Source organism: Anas platyrhynchos, chromosome 8, assembly GCF_047663525.1.
Source record: "Anas platyrhynchos isolate ZD024472 breed Pekin duck chromosome 8, IASCAAS_PekinDuck_T2T, whole genome shotgun sequence".
In the NCBI taxonomy this organism is placed as follows: Eukaryota; Metazoa; Chordata; class Aves; order Anseriformes; family Anatidae; genus Anas; species Anas platyrhynchos.
Window position 1 is genome coordinate 28,286,977 of NC_092594.1, and position 20,443 is coordinate 28,307,419.

At 48.7% G+C, this 20,443-nt stretch overlaps 2 protein-coding genes and 1 long non-coding RNA gene across 10 annotated transcripts in view; 2 read left to right on the top strand and 1 right to left on the bottom strand.

Annotated features, from left to right (window-relative positions):
- Positions 1 to 517: 517 nt before the first annotated feature.
- LOC119717590 (uncharacterized) lies at positions 518 to 3,717 on the top strand. The gene is made up of 2 exons (XR_005267402.2): positions 518 to 713; positions 3,172 to 3,717. It is a non-coding gene; the product is annotated as an uncharacterized lncRNA (long non-coding RNA).
- MED8 (mediator complex subunit 8) lies at positions 3,253 to 12,012 on the bottom strand. The gene is made up of 7 exons (XM_027462518.3): positions 11,878 to 12,012; positions 9,872 to 9,990; positions 8,684 to 8,828; positions 8,065 to 8,205; positions 7,621 to 7,702; positions 6,370 to 6,618; positions 3,253 to 3,722 (listed from the first exon to the last, which is right to left on the bottom strand). The coding sequence occupies exons 1-7, from the start codon at positions 11,881 to 11,883 to the stop codon at positions 3,658 to 3,660; spliced, it is 807 nt and encodes a 268-aa protein (XP_027318319.1). The 5' UTR covers positions 11,884 to 12,012; the 3' UTR covers positions 3,253 to 3,657.
- The window catches only part of SZT2 (SZT2 subunit of KICSTOR complex), a 55,619-nt gene continuing 47,037 nt past the window's right edge, over positions 11,862 to 20,443 (top strand). For all 8 annotated transcript variants that reach the window (XM_072041457.1, XM_072041464.1, XM_072041460.1 and 5 more), the window contains exons 1-9: positions 11,862 to 11,998; positions 12,092 to 12,217; positions 12,328 to 12,501; positions 12,838 to 13,008; positions 14,864 to 14,995; positions 17,049 to 17,208; positions 17,708 to 17,814; positions 17,998 to 18,208; positions 19,383 to 19,553. In XM_072041457.1, coding sequence (XP_071897558.1) covers positions 11,969 to 11,998; positions 12,092 to 12,217; positions 12,328 to 12,501; positions 12,838 to 13,008; positions 14,864 to 14,995; positions 17,049 to 17,208; positions 17,708 to 17,814; positions 17,998 to 18,208; positions 19,383 to 19,553 — 1,282 coding nt within the window. In that variant the 5' untranslated portion in view covers positions 11,862 to 11,968. The remainder of the gene's footprint in view (positions 11,999 to 12,091; positions 12,218 to 12,327; positions 12,502 to 12,837; positions 13,009 to 14,863; positions 14,996 to 17,048; positions 17,209 to 17,707; positions 17,815 to 17,997; positions 18,209 to 19,382; positions 19,554 to 20,443) is intronic.

A 20,443-nucleotide genomic window follows, 5' to 3' on the forward strand; every position in this document is an offset into this window, starting at 1 on the left:
CGCAGGGAACGTGGTGGGAGCGGTGGAACTGGCGTGAGCTGGGCAGGAAGGAAAGGCAATAAATCCCCCAGTCCTGTGCCCGGGAGGAAGGCAGATGAAGTGTTCCTGTCAGAAGGGTGAAACGCTTTCCACTCTGACAGTAACTCAGGAAGATGTTCAAAAGCGGTTTCACAAGGCAAATGGTAAAAATACAGAAAGTCTGCGTACCCTGCACCTCTAAATTTAAACACAGATACGTATTCTGAATTAATATATATATGAATTATTAAAATGCTGACATTCAATGAGACAGGGAGGACTGGAGAAGCTCCAGAGGCCAAGAAAGCTGATGTTATGCCAGCATTTTAGCAAAGTAAACAGGATGGCCTTGTAAACAGGTGTGACTGTTCGACAGTCATTCCATGCACAGCAATGACAGGAAAATATGTGATCGTATCAATAAACGCTTAAAGCAGAAAAATATAAATACCAATCATCAGGCAGTAAAGCTGTCAAGCTAACATGATAACTCTTCTGGCACCATGTAGCCTTAAATCTCCGGGGGAGAGCTGGCTGGGACGGCAGCGCTCAAGGAACAAGCTGCCGACAACCTGGCCGGGCGCGAGGCAGCAGCGGCGATGCTCCCTGGGGAGCTGGCACCGCCGACCTGCTGCTATCAGGGAATGCTGAACAGCATAAAGCTGATGGCCTGGAAGGAGACGAAGCGATGACAGGTAAAGCGTGCTGTCCTGGGAGCCGGGGGCACGGCAGCAATGTGGAGCCTTCGGGATCCCCAGGGCAAGGGGTGTCCATTGCCTGCTGCGGGGCCGGCCTGCTGCCCTGGGGCTGGGGGAGAGCAGCACAGACAGCCCCGCAGCGCCTGGTGTGCCGGGTGAGCCTCCTCCCTGCCGAAATTATCCTGCTAGGAGGAGGCAGGCGATGGGACAAGGCAGGAGAAGGAGTCCCAGGGGCTCTGCGTGCAGCACGTCCCCGTGCTGGTGGGGAGAACAGCCGGCCCCGAGCATCTGCTGGGGCTGCTGCTGCAGCAGGGCTCAGGGCTCGGCCCTGGCCATGCAGGGCTGTGCTTTTATTCTGATACGGTGAAACCCCCCTGGACTGACAGGCCACAGGGACAGTCAGCGGACCGTGTATTTCCAGCATGGCTTTGTGGGGGAAAGGCCCGTTCCTGTTCCCTGCGTCCACGTCTGAGCACTGTCGGCGGCTGGGTGAGGGGTTAAAGTCTGCCTTTGAAATTCCCATTCCCACAGCTAGAATGGCGCGTCCTGGTCCCACGTCCCAGAGGACACGAATGCATAAAAATATTTGGATGAGAGCCAAATGCTGGAAACCAGAAAAAAAAAAAAAAAGGCCTTAAAGCAAAAGGCTCTGGGACCTCCATCAGCTCAGTTTGTTGTAAAAAAAGGACCAGGAAGGCTCGAGTGTAACACCCTGACTCCTCTCCATGGGGCTAACAACTCAGGGGCTCACTCCCTGGCCAAGATCCAGCAGTGTGAAAGGAATTAAAGCAATACAGCCTCAACTTAAGGTGCAATAAGTCAAGAAAATTAACCTTTGCAACAACCAACCAGCCGCTGCAGGGCTGTATCAGCTCAGGATCAACTGTTTTCCTAACAACGATTTACACAAGCGCTAATTCAGGGCAGGCTGTGTCATACAGGAAGTTACGCTGCCGAGCTTGCCGGCCTCCCCAGCTCTATAATCTACGGAAAAAAAAAAAAAAAAAACCCTGCCTGTACTTCCCTTCCTCCTGTCCAAGTGTGTGAAAGGTCTGGCCTGCCCCACTGGAGGCGTTTTTGGGAGAGCCAGGTTAGGGCGGGTGGCAGGCAGCCACGCTCTGCCCGTGTCCCAGGCTGCCCCAGCCCCGAAATGTTTTAGCTTTATAAGGAAGCCAGGCTGGGGGACAAAGCGAAGCAGCATCCCAGAGCTGGGGCTCTGCGTAGGACCACGAGCGCCACGCATCTGGCACGAGTTCCTCGGACATTTTTCCGCCTCCCTTCCCAGCCTGAGCAGGGGCATGAGCTGGAGCAGGGAACAGCCGTCCCCGCGGCGCTCAGCCCCTCGCGGGGCACACGCAGCCCGTCCCTCAGCCAGCTCCCGGCGCTGCCCCAAGCCCTCACAGCGGGGCCACGGCCCTGCCCTCCCAGCAGCTTGCTGGGGGCAGAACGCAGCCCCATCAGCCCAGCCAGGAGGATGTTGCTGCAGACACGTAGCCGGGCTCGTCTGTAATGGAGCCGCTTTGCTTATCGCACAGGCTGCGCTGCCAGTTGAATTTTCTACTTCCCAGCGCAGCGCTTTGCAAGACATCTGCAGAACCTCAATACAGGGCTACATTTAAGCAGCAACAAAGAATAACTCGGCAAAGCACCTCTTTGAGGAACAGGTTTTAATTCATTAGTGTCCATAACTCCGGTGGACAATGCCCAGGCTCTGCACATCAAGATGCCCTGGTCACAGTTTTATGGAAGGTTTCATTTTGGGAGAACAGCCTCCACAAATAAGCTGGATCTGATTAGCTCAGAGGCAAGCGGTGCAGGAGCAGCTGCAGGCTGTATCTGCTGAGTGGAGATTTCCTCACCCTTAAGATTGCTGACAGATGCTATTGAGTAAAGCACAGCACCGGCTTTCACCACAAGTCAAAGGGGAAGTCCAGGCAAGAGCAGCAAGAGGCAAGATGGCTCTTTTCTGGATCACTAGTATGTACCAATGTGCTCTGTAGGCATCTGTCCCCACCCTTAATTCACAGAGGAATCTTCCATTAAGCAGATTACATGTTGCAGCTAAAGGGCCAAAATTAGAACAGGGATGGCTTCACAACGTCCGGTTCTGAACAGAAATGGTCAGGTCTCATGGCCTGGCTAATTCAGAACTTTATAGGAACGCAGAAGCAGGGAATTATCGAAGTGAAATCGGATCCAGCTGGGATTTGCAGCAGCATCAGAGTGCAAAAGCTCTGTGCTTCTGTTCTTGAAATGCTGCCTTCTTGCTGTGGGTCCTGTAATAGTCGTTGCTGGTATTTTGCTTTCCGGGGAACAGTTGTAATGGGTTTACAAAGAACAAGAACAAGATGTTTACTACTTATGTTTATACTCTGCTGATTCACTTTATAACAGCTCTTTACACACAAGCCTGCAGCTCCAGCACTCAGCCTCTAAAATTTATTGTTTATTTCAGATCAGAGCTGCTCTGTAGCCTCACCCAAAGGGAAATGAGACTACTTGCGACCCAAGAGATGGACGCCAATGTCTCACAGTGTGCAGAACAAGGTATTTATTCAACGACACGGAGTACAGTTAGGAACATCTCGAATCAACAGACAGAAACAAGAAGCAGAATGATCCATGCAGCTCTTCACATTCTGTATCAAGAAAGGGTAGGTGCATTTCAGGCCAGACCTGAAGAAAATGAGATTATTACTACAAAAAAAGCTGCTCTGGCTGAACAGAGTACTTGTCTCCAGGAGACATGGCTCCTAGCAGCTCCACACAAGCCACCCAGCACTAAATAAAACCCAGGGAAGGGTGTCATAACTCCCAGCTCTGTGGATATGGTGTATGGATGTGTGAAGGAACTCAGAAGTCCGAAAAGGAATCCGTGTGTGGTAGCTGCAGCAGGAACAGTGTTGGTAACTGCTGTTCCCTGGGTCTGGTTTGCATTGGCTCATCTCTGATACGGATGCATTGAGGCAGATTTGATGTTTGTTTTTATGCCACTTGGCATCTTTCCTAGAAAAAGAAAACAAGCAGTGCAAAATCAGCTGTAACAAAGAATATTTGCTCTCCTGTCCAAGCTTTTCCTTTTCCACCCCAGGCACCACATCAGGCTTATGAGCTACAGCATCTTTCAGCTTCTGACCTAATACAATCACTCTCTCCTATAAATCAGCACTTTTCTCTGTTGAGAAATCTCCTTGACATCAAGTACCGTGTCTCCCTACCAACTCTGTCCTTTTTCCACCTTAAACAAGCTTTTCTCTTTGTCAGGAGGCTTCTACAGGAGTGTGGGACTTGCTCAGTTTGACAGAAGTTGCTACCAACAGCCCTGACACAAGAAATCAAACTGATCTCCACTTCATTTCAGAGAGACAAATGCAACTGGCTGTATCCCCCTCCATGTAGCGTTATTTGTAGTCAGGGCATATATTTGCGTTACTAAACCCCTCTCAGGTCTCTTAATTTCTCTTAACCACAACCAACTCTTGGGCATTACTCTTTGCTGACACCAATCACACATGGGATCCTAGCAGCCCAGGATAACTGTACATGGGGTACACAGGGAGCAGAACATGACAGAATTCCAAAACATGAAAACTGGTATGGAGAAGGTAACCGAGGAATGATTATTCACTGTTTTTCACTACACGGGTAAAGAGGAATCATCGAATGAAATTACTGGGAAAAAGACGTAAACATAAAAAGGAAACTTTTACACAAATCATGCAGTAATGCTGTGGGACATTTTGCCACCAGCCTTGCAGGAATCAAAACTGTAGTTCAGAAAGGAACTGCAGAAACTGATGGTTCTTACACCCACTGGTCTGAAGCCAAACTCCAGCTTAAAATTTGCCTAAACAACAGCTGCTGGAGGTGCCTGTCAGGATACGCTTCGTTCTTGTACTCTTTCAGGCTCCACTGTGGGCCACTATCAGGACCAGGATAAGGGGATTGACCTTTGGCCAAACGGCACAGCTGCTCTTATCAAATCGGAACTCCCTGGTAACACGAGCTGGACAAGTGCTTGTTACCAGCACATGGAGCTCGGTGTGCAGATGCTGTATAAGAGGGGATGTCTTCCCATCATGGAGACAGTGTTTGTGGGTATGCAGCCAGAAATCATAGGAGGCTTCTTTGTTTCAAAATGACAGTGGAAATTACTTTCTAAGTCTTACATAAATACCCAATTAACTTAGGATTAATATCGTTGCTCAAGTTCATTTCTAAACAACACGGTCATTATGCAGGCAAAAAAAAAACACCAATTAGAATATCCAATATCCAAAATCTCCATTAATATGAAAACAAGAATGACAATACAGGGTTAGGCCTGCAAGTCCCCCAAGCCAAACCCATTTCTGACAGAATCTAGCAGGGGACATTTAAGGAAGAGTACCAGAACAGGGCAAGCCTAGAGTGATACTTCTGCAAAATACACTCTTGGCTTCCAATATTGTAGCTCAAGGACTTTGAGTCAGAGATGGTGTCTTCAGGATTATTAGCTACTGACTGATTTTTCATCCAGAAATTTACTTTTCCATTCCATATAAACTTTGTGTGTCCACCACTCACTTGGGCAACGTGCTCTACAGTGTGATTATCTAGTATTCAGAAAAGTGTCTCCCTTTTGTTGTGAACCTACAAGCCAGTATTCTCATTAGTGCACTTCCATTGATCCTTCTGTTTCATGGGAAATCATGAGTAATCATTCCTCATTTGTTTCCTCTATACAATTTGGGATTTTATAGGCTTTCACGTTTTCCTCCTCTTACTCCCAGCCTAACCTCAGTAGCTATCCCCAGGATGAACTATCAGAACTTTCTGAAGTCTTCCTTCCAATGAAAGCTACTCCCCACCTTTAGCCGTTTTGTCACTCTTCCCTGATCCTTTCCAATTCTACTACAACTTTTTTGCAGAGAAGAGATCAGAACTGCACATAATATTGCAAATGTGGGTGCCCAATGGAATTATATAATGGCCTAACAATATTCTCTGTTTCCCTGTTCCTCTCCTAGTAATTCCTTACATTCAGTTTGCATTTTAGCCCCAGCTGAACAGCTACTTTATGTTTTTACAAAACTATTGTATCATGTATTAATTTCCCAAATGCAGGCAACTAAGTTAGAGTCTAGGTACTGGGCATGTAAAGACAAATTGCTTTTGCTCATTGTGCTTCACTCTCTATTTAATACAAATGTAACCTATTATAATTAAGTGAAGTCACTTTGAATATGAAATCTTTCTGTGACTCTTTACAGACATCTTTTTTTTACCTACTTTAAATAATTCATTACCATCAAACTTTTCTACTTTATTCCCTACCTTGAAATCTAGTTTGACAGCAAAACGCCCAGCATGGATCCTTACAAAACCACACTGTGATCTCCCTCCATACTAAAGCCTACGTTCACTAATTCTGTTATTAAACAAGTATTGCAGTGTGAGTTATGAAGCTGAATGACTGGGATCTACTTCAACCTCTGAGCCAATATGAAGCAGGTATTACTCCACTGTTACAAGCTAACTTAAGTTATTAAGGCTAGAAAGGACCCTCTTACTCAGTTGTATTTAAAAGGTGGCTGGGGAAGGATCTCTGCACCTGCATTTATCCTTCTTGCTCCTAGCTTTTCAACCACTCTCAGATACGCAGCATATTTACCTGGCTGTCCTGCTTGTGCCATCTGCACTCCTGCCAGCATTGGCTGCTGCTGAGCTGGTGCACCCGACATTGGTACCTGCTGCATGCCTGAAGCCCCTGCAATGATGGCACCAGCTCCTGGTTGCCCTGACTGGACAGATCCCCCCGAGCCAGGGGGGCGCCGGTTTGACAATCCTTTCCCAAAGGCCACAGCTGCTACCAGGGCATTGGTATCTGCAGGGTTGAAAGTCTGCTTGTTCTGCCGTAATCCTGTAGAAAAGAAAAAAAAAAGAAAAAAAAGAAAAAAAAAAAGAAAAAAAAAAGATTTTTGAGCCTTCTGGCTGCTGAGTCCAAAAAACTAGCACAGCTTGTCCTGAATTTACTTTTCTGATAGTTTGCTGTGTGTAATAGAGATCAGCTTCTAACACGTTGTACGACAAGAGTTCTGGGAGGGCCAAAGAAGCTGCAAAGCCCAAGGACAGTGGTGTTCCAAGAGCTTCTCCACTGAGAGCTGGGCGCATGCTGCTCAAGAAAAGGAGTCAGAAGAAGCCAACTCCACTATTTTCCATGCTGAATCCTATGGCAGGTAACAAGCATTAGGTTCTAAATAATCAATGGCAACATCCCTGTTGCAAGGCTCAGCAGCAGCATGGTGTCTGTAAGTGTCCTATGACATTCTTAAATTCTGTTTTCTACAGATGTATTTATTTAGACTGTGACAGTGAGTCTCATACTGCCTGCAGTGACCCTTTCCTATTGAGAGCTCTGAGCTATCCACTTAAAAAATTTTGGATTCAGCAACACAGGACTAATCATGCATATCTCTGTGACAGTGCTATCGTTTCTCTCAGTGTGTGAAGGGAGAAGTGACGTAGCAGTGAGTCGCAGGCCATTATTAAGCAAAAGGGCTGCCCTCTGCAGCCTCCATTCATATATACCCACATCATCTATTTTATAATTGCTTACATACACTTCTATATGTATCCAACACTCCAAGAAAAAAAAATTGTAGTTTTGGGGAGACACTAAGGTATGCTTCTACAGCTGCCCCTCCTTTCCATTTCACAGAACTTCCTACTCCTTTCCATGCACTCACAGGACTCCTTCCCAATGAGGGGACTCCAGGACAGCCAGCCTTGCATGTTCCTGAATGTTTTAGTCTGTGCTAACCTGCATTTCCCATGTTTTAGGCTCTCTGCTTTACCTACTTTGCCACCATCTCTCAAGCTTGTTGCTTGGGTCCTGCACCCCACTCCCACCTCAGTGACATACCTCCACTTTCAGATTCCCGCTCCTCCTTGCTGATTTTCTCCAGCAGATTTGAGCACATTTTATTCAGACTTTGGATCTGTTTCTGCAAAATGAAAACCAACAGTAACTGCCAGGGTACCTCCACCACAGTACAAGTCAGCAAGGTAAATTAACAGTCTGTTAAAACTAAAGAGTCCAGTTCCAATGCATGCAGAAGGGCATTATAGGGGTGAGATAGCCTTCGTATTTCTGTGGTGTGATGGTACCTCTTGTGAGCAGGTAGTGGGCTGGACACCCCTGTTTTGTGAGACTGAATGAACCCAAACCTCAGCTAAGGTCATCTGGAGAAATCTCAGGCAGAAAAGGGCATAGTAAAAAAGATAACTGTCAGATAGAAGAGTGAAGGGAACAGAGTTAAATGGCATTTGTGCCCTAGGGCTAATTATCAAACTCTTTTTCACCTACCTGTGCCACATCGGGGCTAATTCGAGCTGCATCTGTGATCAGTTGCTTTTCCTGCTCCTCCACCTCGGGATCAGGCTTCGTTCGAAGATGGTCAGGCACTACCTCATGGCTGAACACGGGCACGCGCCCCTCTGTCTGCCGCTGCAATAGTCGGACAAGCCATGCTCAGGGTCTCCTCCTCCAGCCAAGCAAGCACTCAGAGAGCTCAAGACCAGGGCACAGGCCATGGAACAAGGCTGCTCACATGCTGTGGGGAAACCCTGACTGGAGAGCACGAGGAACTTTCAACCATTTATCTAGGAATTTGTACTGTGTCTGGTCAGATCAGAAGATGGCAAGGAGGCCTTCCAGCTACAAACTAAGACACCATCTCCTTTGTCCCTGACTTTATGAAAATACAATATTTATGAAGGACATATCCTGTAAAGTATATCCAGAGCAAGCTTTGGAAGGTGAAAGCCCCTGAGCAAAGCAGCTCCAAGGCAAAATTACTCACCACCTTTTATTTCTTTACACCCAGAGCTGAGGAATGCCAAGCGCAAGAATAGCAAACTGAAGTGGGTCCATAAGCACATCGTAACAGTTCAATGAGTTCAACGCTCATTGGGAAGTTTCTTACCATGATCTCCTCATCGCGGTCTGGAGACAGCACTAAGGGGATGATAACCTGGTTTCGCAACAGTGGGGTCTTCTCATGCTTCAGCACTTTATTTAAAGTGTTCAACTGTCCAGAGAGCAATGCGAAGCTGTCCAGAACGGAAGGCCTGGGAAAGCAAATAAAGAAGACAGAGCACACAAACAGATGGCTTTTATCTGTTCCTCACTCAAATGTCTGGAAAGTGAGGAAATAACATTATTCCTCCAATCAGTCTACTCTGGACATTAAGGAGTAAAACCTAGGGCTGAGTGTGCAGGTGTGGACAAATCCCAGGCCCTGCACACACAGCTGCAAACAGCCCAGGGACATCACAAGTACCACTGGAAGTGGCAGTTGTTTGGGATTTCCGTACCATACACAGAAGCAATGCTTTTCTTATCACTAACTCTCCCAGTAAAATTCTAAAGCAAGGTCTGAGACACAATTTAGCTCCTAAGCGATACAGCCAGGAGAGACAGTATTTATAGCTTGGCTACCCAGACTAGGGGATAATGAAGCAAAATAACTGATAATCTTGTCAAGGAGGTCCCCCTCAGCTTGTTTTCTCTGGGGAATTCATCACCTCTCTTTCCTTCTGCAACATTAATGCTAACTGCCTGTGACGCTTTGCTTCAGTGGCAGCTACTGCATAAGATGCTGCACAGGTTATTAATCTGCAGATATATCATCCTTATGCTCCATCAGGACAAGAATGCCACCTTGAAAGCCTCTCAAAATGTCTGGTAAAACATGCAGAAGCAGCAAACCACAAGCATAAGAACTCAATTTATTCTGGAGCCAGAGAAAGCCAAAAAGGTCAAGAAATGCAGAAAGAATGATTGCTCATTTCACAGCATATGTGGGTCTTAAAAGATATTTTATCCAAGGAGTTCCCATTCACTGCAGATGCAAGCATCTATGCTAGCTCCCTTAAGTGCCTAGCTCCCAGGGTTTTGGCATGACCATTACTGCATAGTGTGGAACAAATGGATTTCAGTTGTTTTTTGGTGGCAGACATTTAGTGGCTCCTCCAGCAGAAATGTGAAAAGCAAATTTAAGTCTACTGACAACAGGCTTGTGGTTTTTAATTATACTTTGTGGTCCCTTGAGCAGAGCCTGGAAGAGTTTCAGCAGGAATCAGGGGTGCCCTGTCTCCATGAGATGCCTTACCACGTGAGCCGGTCGTACTCATTCTCCAGCTTGTAGATAAAGCTGACCAGTGAGTTCTTCAGGTCAGCTACCTGGCTGATGAGCGCCTCCAGGGTCAGCTCCAGCTGCTTCTCTTCTCTCTAAAAAAAAAGGCAGGAAAGACAGGGATGAGGACAAAGCTTAACACCTCTCCAAAGACCACTGCGATCCACACACGTGCATCCGTAGTCCAATCTCTCCCACAGAGAGACTCCTTTGCAGGGGAAGGAAAGAGAGACCCTGCAGAAAACAATACTGTATTTTCACACGGAACATGTCTCCTTGGGAAGAAAACTTAGGCAAGAGACACGTACCTGTGCCAATCCCTGGCTAGCTGTCCTTTTTAAGATCTAGATGAGAATAGAGAAGACATTATCTCTTACATCTGCTTTTTTACCACATCAAGCAAAGTCATCAATGTTGGCTCACGCCACCTTTGTGAGCTATTTATGCTAACCCATCTCAAAGCAGATTAGGATTCTCTGAACCCTTGCTGACAGCAGACGTGGGCACAGTGATGTGTTCACAGCCATTTGCAAAACGAGTATCAATCAGGTCTGTGGCCTAAAGATTTCAGTTTCTACCCTTAACCTCACTTTTTACTTTCTTCCTGCTCTAGTGCCACTACCAGCTGCTAAAAAACAGGGAATTCCTATTTGACTTTTCCCTTCCCAGATATGGGAAGCACTGAGGTGACAGACCGTACATAGCTGGACACATGCAAAGACCACCTCCTGCCTTTAGCTCTGGACTACACTGCTTAAATCACCTTTTCTCTGGGTGAGGGGGTGTCTGGTGATCTGTTGCCACAGGCACCACGTCATACCTTTGACTCTTGCAAAAACCTTCTAAAATCTTATCTATTCTTACTTATTCATAAAACAGAATTGCACAAAATGTAATTAAAGTCCCAGCCCTAATGAACTACTAATTTAAGTCAGGCACTGTACAATAATCCATGAAGAGGGTGGGACAAAGCAATCAAATAATAGAAAGGGAATGCTGATTGGGAAAGCAGATGGGGTGACTCAGGCCGCTTGCATGCTTGCTGTTGGGTTAGTCGTCGTACTGTTTAAACAAACTCAACTAGCACGAGCTTCACGGGAGAGACTATCAAGTATTTTGCATGTACATGAGAAAGCTACTCTACTTAATTTATAGTCTAGCTAGGCTGCAAAGGCTTTATGTTTATTTAAAAACTGCCGATCAGACTTCACTTAGCCACCTCAGAAGAAATGGCTGAGCCCATTTTGTTAAAATCCACTCCCTGTCCATGGAGTGGCTTCACGGAGCAGGCTGGGGGCTGTTACACCTCAGGAGCACAGCACAACAACTCCCCTCTGTCCTGTGCTGGGGCAGCCAGCTCCTGGCTGCACTGAAGCCATGAGTCTGCACTACGAGTTGGGCCACGTGCCTGGTGACAGGATGAGAAGGAATGGGCTAAAGTTGGGCCAGGGGTGTTTTAGGTTGGATGTTAGGAAGAACTTCTTTACTGAGAGGGTTGTTGGGCATTGGAATGGGCTGCCCAGGGAGGTGGTGGAGTCACCATCCCTGGAGGTCTCTAAAAGACGTTTAGATGCAGAGCTCAGGGATATGGTTTAGTGGGGACTGGTTAGTGTTAGGTCAGAGGCTGGACTGGGTGATCTTGGAGCCCTCTTCCACCCTGGATGGTTCCGTGTCTCTGCGACCACCCGTGCTTCTCCCGGCAGCTCTCAGCAGGGCGAGTTAAACCCATCACACAGCCCTGCGGCACTCCTGGGACCCCGGCCCCCTTCCCTTTGCAGGCTCCCTCCAAAGCCGCTGGGGGCTGGACGTGACGGGCCGCGGGCACCTCGCCACCGCCGCGCCGCCGCCCCGGGGCTGTGGGGACGGGTGGGGGGCACGCACCGCGCCGGGAAACAAAGGGGAAGCCCAAATCCGACCCGACCCGCCCTTCTCCCACCCGCCCCGACCCGGCCCGGCCCGGCCCCGCCGCCCCGGCCCCTCACCTGCATGGCGGCGCGGGCCGGTTGCTAGGGGAGCGCCGCGCTTCCGGGTCATGGCGGAAGGCGGCGGGGCCGGGCAGGGGGGCGGGCGGACATGGCGGCCGCCGAGAGGGCCGAGGGCGAGGTGAGGGGGGCGGCGGGGGGCGAGGGGCGAAGGGGGCCGGGAGCGGGGCCGAGGTTGAGCCGAGCCGAGCCGCTGCCGTGGTTGTCCCCGCAGGTGGAGGAGGCCGGGCACGTGTTCCTGCTGATGAGGAAGGATTACCGCATCTCCCGCAACGTGCGGCTCGCCTGGGTGCTCAGCCGGCTGCACCAGGTCATCTGGGCGCTGCCCGAGCCCGAGCTGGTGAGCGGGGACGGGGCGGGACGGGACGGGCCCGGGGGTGTCCCCCCGGGGTGCTGCCCCCGGGCGCAGGGAGGTCCCGGCCCGGTCTCAGCGCCGTGCCCCCGCCGCAGGTGCAGTCGGAGAACGAGCTGGAGGTGCTGAGCATCCTGCCCCACGGCTGGCAGCCCGACGAGCCCGTCCAGCCCCGGCCCTACCTCCTCGTGCCCTCCACGCGCGTCACCTTCCTGGCCCGCCAGTACCGCTTCGTGATCGAGCTGGACCTCAGCCCCTCCACGGGCATCGTGGTGAGTGCAGGGGCTGGGCTGTCGGGTGGTACCTCCGAAAAGGAGAAGCAACCTCCCTGCTGAGCAGGCTTACTCCTCTCTGTGTTAGCCTCAGCTTCTGCAGGGCTCTTGCCTTATGCCCTAGGAGCAAGGCATGGGATGCTCCTAGCAAGACAGCCCCTTGGCAGCTCCATTTCTCAGCTGAATGCCATGTGCATACCCTTGCCTTGCAGGAAGCTGTCGTTTTGATGCAGCTGCTGCTGCAGAAAAAAGTTTGTTGTTGGCTCTATGTGGTGGTGCAGCGAGATGTAAAGTCCTGGAAGATGCAAAAGCTGCCTCATTTCTGTGTTTCCATAGGACGACTCAACGGGGGAGATCATTTTTGATGAGGTGTTCCACGCACTTTCCCGATGCTTGGTGGGATTGTTGAGACCCTTCCGCATCCCTGGCTCAGACATCATTTATCGGCCAGAGATCTTCGTCACCATCCAGGCGTACTCCTCCATCATCGGCCTCCAGTCCCACCAGGTAAAACTCGGCCTCACCGTTGGTGCATCTCGGTGTGCGAGCAGCTTGCAGCACTGCTTTCCTGTGAACCCAGAGGAAAGTGGGAACATCTGTTAGCCGGACTCTGTTAATTAGGATGTTGTAGCCTTGATTCACGTGTAGCCTGGGGCGATGAGGGAGGGTAGGTGAGCAACTTCTCTTTTCTGGGAGGAAGCTGAGTCTCTTTTGGGGGAGCATGGCCCTTCTGAGAAGGCTCCTGCAGGCAGCGTTCTCTGAGTTAGGGCATAGAGCATCTTGCCTTCATGCTTACTGCATGGTTGTTGTTGTTTTTTAAATCTTCGTTGATTAATTCTTTTTGGCCTATGATAATTAGTCTGAAGTATTCGGGAAGAGGCGGTGTGCCTAAAAGCTTGACTGCCTGCTCCAGCTGTGTAGCAGTGCTTTATTCAATGATAATTTTCTCTTCTGGCAAACCTCGCTCTCTGTTTGCATTGGTATGAATGCATTTCTCCTTGGTGGAGAGAGCAGCCAGCCCTGGTAATCTCACACTTACTTGAGCCAGGGCAGGTCTGTTTAGTAAACTGAACTCTGGTTTACAGTGCCTGTAGGGGTTTTTGAATTTATCCTCCCTGTGTTGCTTCCTTCCACCTCCCAGTATTTTCACGTTTCTGATGGTGTGTTTCGTTCCCCTGGTAATACCAGGGAAAGTGGGTGGCAACAGGATGAGCCTGTAAGTCTCTTCTTGCTTCCTCCCTCTCTCTCCCCTGGCTCACCTCTACTCAAGCCTTCTGGGCAGTCTGCAGGTTTTAATGGTTTGTACATTGCTTGAAGAGCATTCGCTTGAAGGGCTCTTGCTTTAGTCATAGGTACTACCAAAATAAGCGTAGCAAGAGTTTTCCAATTTGCTAGTGATGTTTTTGCGTGTTGTCTGGTCCAGCTCTCCTCCAGGTGTCATCATGCTTTGGCTCAGTATCACCTCTATTTACACTAAATTGAGCACTGAAGTGGCTATCGTTTTCTTCTTTGGATGTCTCTAAAGACCCGTCTCTTGTATGAGACCGGTGGCTGTAATCTGTGGGCACAAGTGGAGAAGCTGTGTGTGCCTTTCGTGGTGGAAAAGGCATGTAGGCGTATCGCTCATCCAAGAAAACTCATCTATATTGTAATTGTTTACTTTTCCCAGGTTTTATGAGGTGTTGAGGGAATGTGGATCACGTGCAATGTCCCAACTGTCTGTTGAGTTCTTTGTGTACACGTTGTGTCCCCTTCGCCTGCTTGTTCTGCAATACCTAATTTTGGCAGGGGTTTGCCTGTACAAAGTCGCTGTAAATACAAGCGTCATTCCTGTCAGCTTAGGGAGTTTCTTTGGTGGCAGGCTCCCTCTGTTATGTCTCACAGCCTCTTCTGTAATGTCTGATTTAACTTTTTTTTCCCCATTATTTCAATTTACTGTTCTCTTATCCAGCCACTTACTGGAAGATAATTGGATCAGTCAGTACCTGGGTTAGATTGGTGTGAACAGGTCTTTCTTAGAAATGCCGGGCCAAAGTTAATGCCTTCTAACAAGGATCTCACGTTAATTTTTCCTGCCTACTGCTTATCTTAGAAGAAGGCAAAAGTAGAAATTTCTTGCCTGAAAGGGAGACTTCCCAGAGACAGATGTGAGTGTCTGCTGCAGAGTGCACTGCAGATGCCACAAAACACCACTGCACACAGGCAGCTGGCCGCAGGCAGGACAAGAGGCCTGTGCTGTACCTCTCCTTTGTCAGGGACGTGCCTGAACTGTGCTGCACTGAACTGTGTTCCCGTGTACCATTGTGGGAACTGGCACTATAAAACCTGAACTTGGTGACTGACGTGTGTGTCCTCGGGCCAGGTACTGTTCCAGGGCTGCCAGCTGGATGAGACGAAGCGAGAAGCCTTCCTGCACCAGGTTTACACGCAGCTGTGTGCCTTTGAGAACAAGGTGGCAGAGATGCTCCAACAGCAGTATGAACCCAAACCGCAGGTGAGGAGGGCAGGGGTGGTTGGGGTTTCTTGCTCACTGGAGGTCTGCTCTGTGAGGTGAGGAGCAGTGGTGTAGGTCTGGAGAAGGAACAGCTCAGGAGTTTGGAGGAAAACTTTTTGGAATCCAGCAATAAGAAATGAACACTGAATAAAGCAGAACCAGTGAGTGTTTAGGAGAAGGACTGATGAAAGCAGTTACCTTCCTCAAGATTATTGCAATAAGGGGCCTGACTAAAGTACAGTAAAGCAGCTTGACTCCTTTGACGTCGTGGGACAGACAGTAGGATGTGCTTTCTCTCTGAAGAAAATGGTGGGAGAGGTGATTACTTCCCTATCATTAGTCTATAAATAGCTGTGAGTATGCCCTTGGTCCTTATTACAATCTTGAATGAAAATACTTCCTTGTCACCACAAAAACTGACCATGAAACTGAACATGCAGCTGGTGCAGTTCCTGATACTCCTTGAAATCTGAAGCAGATGCTCTTTAGTAGCTAAGGATACAGGTGTCAGCCAGTTAATGACAGAACTTTAAACTACAGCTGAGGAGGAAGGTAAAAGTGTGACTTTATAGGATTTTGGGGTTTCTATGAATTTCTCACTGAGAGGGTGCATTGGGGTGCTGCCATGCTGCTCTGCAGTTGGAATCTTATCTGTGAGGACTCTACTCACAGTCGAAGGCATTTTTGGCCTGGTTGAGGTTATTTAGTCCTTACTTAGTGTTAGTTTTTAGTGCTTGAGCTCAAGGCAGGAAAAAAAAAAAAGGTCCCAGTCAGATGAGCAAAAGGCTATTCCTGACCCCTCGCATTTATCTATCGGAAGTGCATAAAATCTCACATTCTAGCTGAAATTTGTCTCTGAATACAAAGACTGTCAGTACTGGAATAGGAAGGGGCTTGCAGGAAGTAAACAGTTTTCTAGCATGACCAGCTGGTGTTTTGCAGTGCTTTGTATGCATTCCTCCTTGCTGCTGTATTTCTCTCATAACAAACTACCCTGTAACTAATGCCATGCAAATCCAAGAGAGAGACGCACTTGCAGGCCAGAGGAACTGGCGAGTTCTGCCACAGGCTGTGGGGTGGAGGTGGGAGGCCTCAGGGGAAAGGCAGGAACTGAAACTTTTTTTTTTTTTTAACTTTTGAAGTTGCATTAGCTGTATCGCTGTCAACAAGAGTCTGAACTGAAGGCATCTAGCAAACCGAAGTGATGGATAGTCAGGTTTTTTGCTCACAGCAGCAGGATGCTCCCATTTGTGCAGAACAAAAGTTCAGTTTGTTCTAACTTTTGTTTTCCAAGCTCCAGTCATCCCTGTGGCTGTACCGGGGGGGGGGTCTCACCCATTCTCTGTGTTAGCAGTAAAAATGAAGCAATAGTTTATTACAGGGTTGCCCTGTCAGAGCCTTCTGGAGATGAGGGGACTATGAACACAGTAGGTTCCTCACAACTGTAATTATACAAATTTTAGCCTTTGCCTGGGGAATACTTTTGATAGAAAATGCAGGAGAAGCCTACTTGCATTTGCTTATATCAGCACTGCATAACTAGTGCTGGTTGAACAGATAAATGTGAAGGCACTAGACTTTGTCCTTACAAGGCTCCTTATACACTCTGCAGCTGTGCTTCATAGGTGAGATGCAGCTGTTTGAGTGTCTTCTGCCTTTCTGAATTTTACTTGAGGAATTGCTAAGTGGCTGCAGCTTCTACTAGATGACAAGGAGAAAAATAAAGGTATTCAGCATCTCTAATTGAGAGCTGCTTTGCTCCACAAAGGAGCTTGGGTGACCCCAAAGTGTCTCATCTTTCCCATAGTGTCAGAAATCAACTTATAATACAGTTCTGAGCATGTTGTCCCCTTCCTCCACCCCCAGGCAGCCTTTCCCAGCTGTTTTAAGGGGCCCAAGTAACTAGGACTTCAAGAGCACTTGGAAATTTAAGCTAAAAGTAGAGTCTGCCAAAGCACAACAGGGCTGTGGTACCATGGGGCTACTAGGCTGAAGGCTGTTTGGGAGAGTGGGATGTTTGTTTGTTTGTTTATTTCCTTTTTTCCTCTCCCAGGTGGATTTATCACCTCTGAGCCAGGAGGGCCCTGGCGATGTGCAGGAGCCATCAGGGAGGAAGCCCAGCGTGTCTGTTGTCACTGCTGACGTTGGCCTGGTCAGCATGGTCCGGCAGGGAATACTGGCACTGCAGCTGCTGCCCTCCAACTCCAGCGCAGGTTGGCTTCGTTCTCTGGCTTTCAGGGTGCCTGGCTGTTTGTGGAGGGTTGCATTCCTCTTGCTGTAGGCTGAGATGAATTTTGTAAGGGCTGGTGCGTGGACACTTCAGTTAGGGATGAAATTCCAAAGGCAGCTTTTGCTCTGCGCTCTGTGGGCTAATTGTGGTGGTGGAGTGGGGAGGAAAACAACATTGTCACGCACCAGGTGTCAGCGTTGGAGAGTTTGTGAGGTAGCATAGCCGTGATTGTTGCTTGGAATAACCCAGGGTGTGTGGAGCTGTGCCCAGGCTGAGTGCTTCACTGTGCCTTGTCGGGAAGTTTGCCAGCTCTAGAATGCCTTGGAAGCTGTTGGTGTCAGTCCCAAGATTTTGTTGGTTTTTTTTGTGTTCGAAGACATCCCAAGGTTTTACGTTTTACCTTTGCCCTGCCTAAATTCTATACCAGGAGAATGGTAGCTGGTTGAGGTGGAAGATGTGCTAAGATAATGCCTTCTTCACAGGTATAATAATAATTACGGATGGTGTGACCAGCGTCCCCGATGTGGCTGTGTGTGAGACTTTACTCAACCAGCTCCGCAGCGGCACTGTGGCCTGCTCCTTTGTCCAGGTATGTCTGCTGTTAGCAGGGACTGTGGGGGCTGCTTCCTGCCAGACGGAGGAAGGTGAGTTACTGCTGGTAGTGTTCACCCTCCAGAGGGGAAGAGGGGACCTTGCTGCCTGTGTGAGCCCTTCACTGGTCCTCCCATGTCCGGTGCTGTGCTCGCTCAGGTCTCTTTTATCCCTCCATTAGGTGGGCGGTGTCTACTCATACGACTGCAGCTTTGGCCATGTTCCCAATGTGGAGCTGATGAAATTCATCGCCATGGCCACTTTTGGTGCTTACCTCTCCACGTGCCCTGAGCTGGATCCCCTGAGCCTGGATCTGAACGTGTATCACAAGGCGTTTCTGCTGTACTCCTTCCTGCGTACCGGAGAGTCCCTGAATCCAGAATACTACTGTGGTGAGGAGCGTGCATGTCTTCCTTCCAGCAGAAGAGTGTCTTCTGCTTGGAGTGTCTTCAGGCTTGGTTATGCTGATGTTCCCCCTTGTCCTCTATGGGCCCTTGTGAGTGTTACAGAGGCAAGGGAAAGGCAGCAGTCTGTGTGACTTGGCAGGAATGCTGCCTTCCCATGTGGGCGGTTTGTGCCTGTGTGAGACAGGGCCCCGAGGGTGCTCACTGTCTTGGACTCCACAGAGCTCTGTGCCTCCTGTAGGCTCTGGGCACTACGTGGCCATGCAGCCTAATCTGTCACTGCCCTCCTGGTTCCAGGAATTGAGTGTTTTGGGGAAAACTAATGCCCAGTTTTGTGCCATTCCCCTTTCTTTGGACTTCACTCAGCAAACTGCCATTAGGCCTTACATGTTGGAACTTGGAGAGGGTGAAAAGTTCTCTTCCAAGCCTTCCTCCACACTGGCTAGCTCACAGATGGGGACGTCTTGGAAAGCTTGTCCTCATCAGGCTTGCAGATGGTGGTTTGGATAGAAAGATTAAACTCCTGAGAACCACCCCAAATGCCTCTCTTGGTTGTTCTTATGCCGTGTATGTTAGCAGCTGGGAGTATGCCAAGAGATTAGTTACCAATAAAGCACGAGACACCCGTTAGTGCCCGGCTATAGTGCTGCTGCCATCTGTGCTTTCTGCAGCTTGCCAGCAGAAACTGCACACAGCGAAAAGTTTGAGGAGAGCTGGCCTGGGACTGGGGGGTGTTGAATCTGAAAAGGATCAGGTGTCAGTGGTTTCAACTTAAAGCTTCCACAGCCTGATACTTTTCAGAAAGTACTTGGGAATTTGAGGTTTTCCAGGGAAAGGGGTAAAGCCCAAAAGCTTCCTGTGTGATTATTGTAACAGCTGTGCGTTTCCTGCTTGTCTAGGCTAAACATGTAGCTCTAATACATGCCTTGTCACAAAGACTGTCCCATAGGAAGCAGGGCCTGACACCCCACCCCACGCCAGCAGACCTGTTTGCTGTGTTGCAGAACCAGGAGTAGGTGTAAGTGGTGCCTGAAGGATGTACTGTTCTCCGGGCCACTGGGTGTTCCAGGCAGCTCCTGTAAAACACCTGAGGAGGGCTGCTGCTGTAGGAAGAGGAGCAGGGGATCTGCTCCCTCCTAAACCCCATCTCTGTTGTTCGCAGTGTCACAGCACCGACTGTTCAATGAGCACCTGGTGTCTGCCAGCAGCAACCCTGCTCTGGCTATGAGGAGGAAGAAGCACACGGAGAAGGAGGTGCACGCCGACCTCGTGAGCATTGTCTCAGTCCGGCTGCGCGAGGGCTACAGCATCCGGGAGGTCAACATCACAAAAGGTGACAGCTCTGTAATGGGCCTGGAGGCTGGCAGAGGGCTCCGTACCAACTGTGCACAGCACAGTGTGGGCTCTGCCATCTTAGCAGAGTGCTGGTACAGGGGGAAAGGAGCCTTTTTCCCCAAACCGTGACAAAGTTTGTTTTCTGTAACAATTGTGGGGCATAGGATTGCTCAGGATGTTTGCACAGTTGTGTACTTGCTCATTGTATGTGTGTGTGGAGGGACAGACAAACTGACCTTTTTTATCTTGGTAATGAGTCCCCACGACTGCAAGAAAACTAGTGACATAACTTGTGTTGGAGAGTTTTCTGTGCTTTCCTCTCCATTTCTTTCATTGCACTCCGAAATATTAACACGAAATTGAGCCCTTCAATACAAAAGATTCAAAGCCTCCTAACTACAGCATTCCAAATTAAGAAACGTGGGGAACCAAAGATACTGTTTGGTGAAAATGTCCCATCAGTCAGAACTGTGACCAATGCTAGAAAAACAGAAAAGTGTTCAGTGGTCCTATTCTCTCTGGCTTGCTGGAAGTTGTTACAGCACCTTGAGAAGTAGCCACTGACAAGGGGACTGTGAATGATTTGAGTATCCCAAGAAGTGTCCATAAGCTCTATTGAACTTTCCATCTCCAGCTGCAACTGGTGGCTAGAGCCTCAACTGAAGGGGAGATGAGAAAAATGTAAATGCAAGTCATCAATTGCAAGCAAGGCAACAAATTACTTTTGACTTTTACAATGACCAGCAGAAACTCTGAAGAATCAAACTTGTTTACACAGTGTAAACATGAAGACACCAGATCACTAGGTGTCGTACACTATCCTCTTTAGGATATTAGCACACAGAATACATTTTATATGAGAGAATCAAGTCTGTGATATGATGTGAA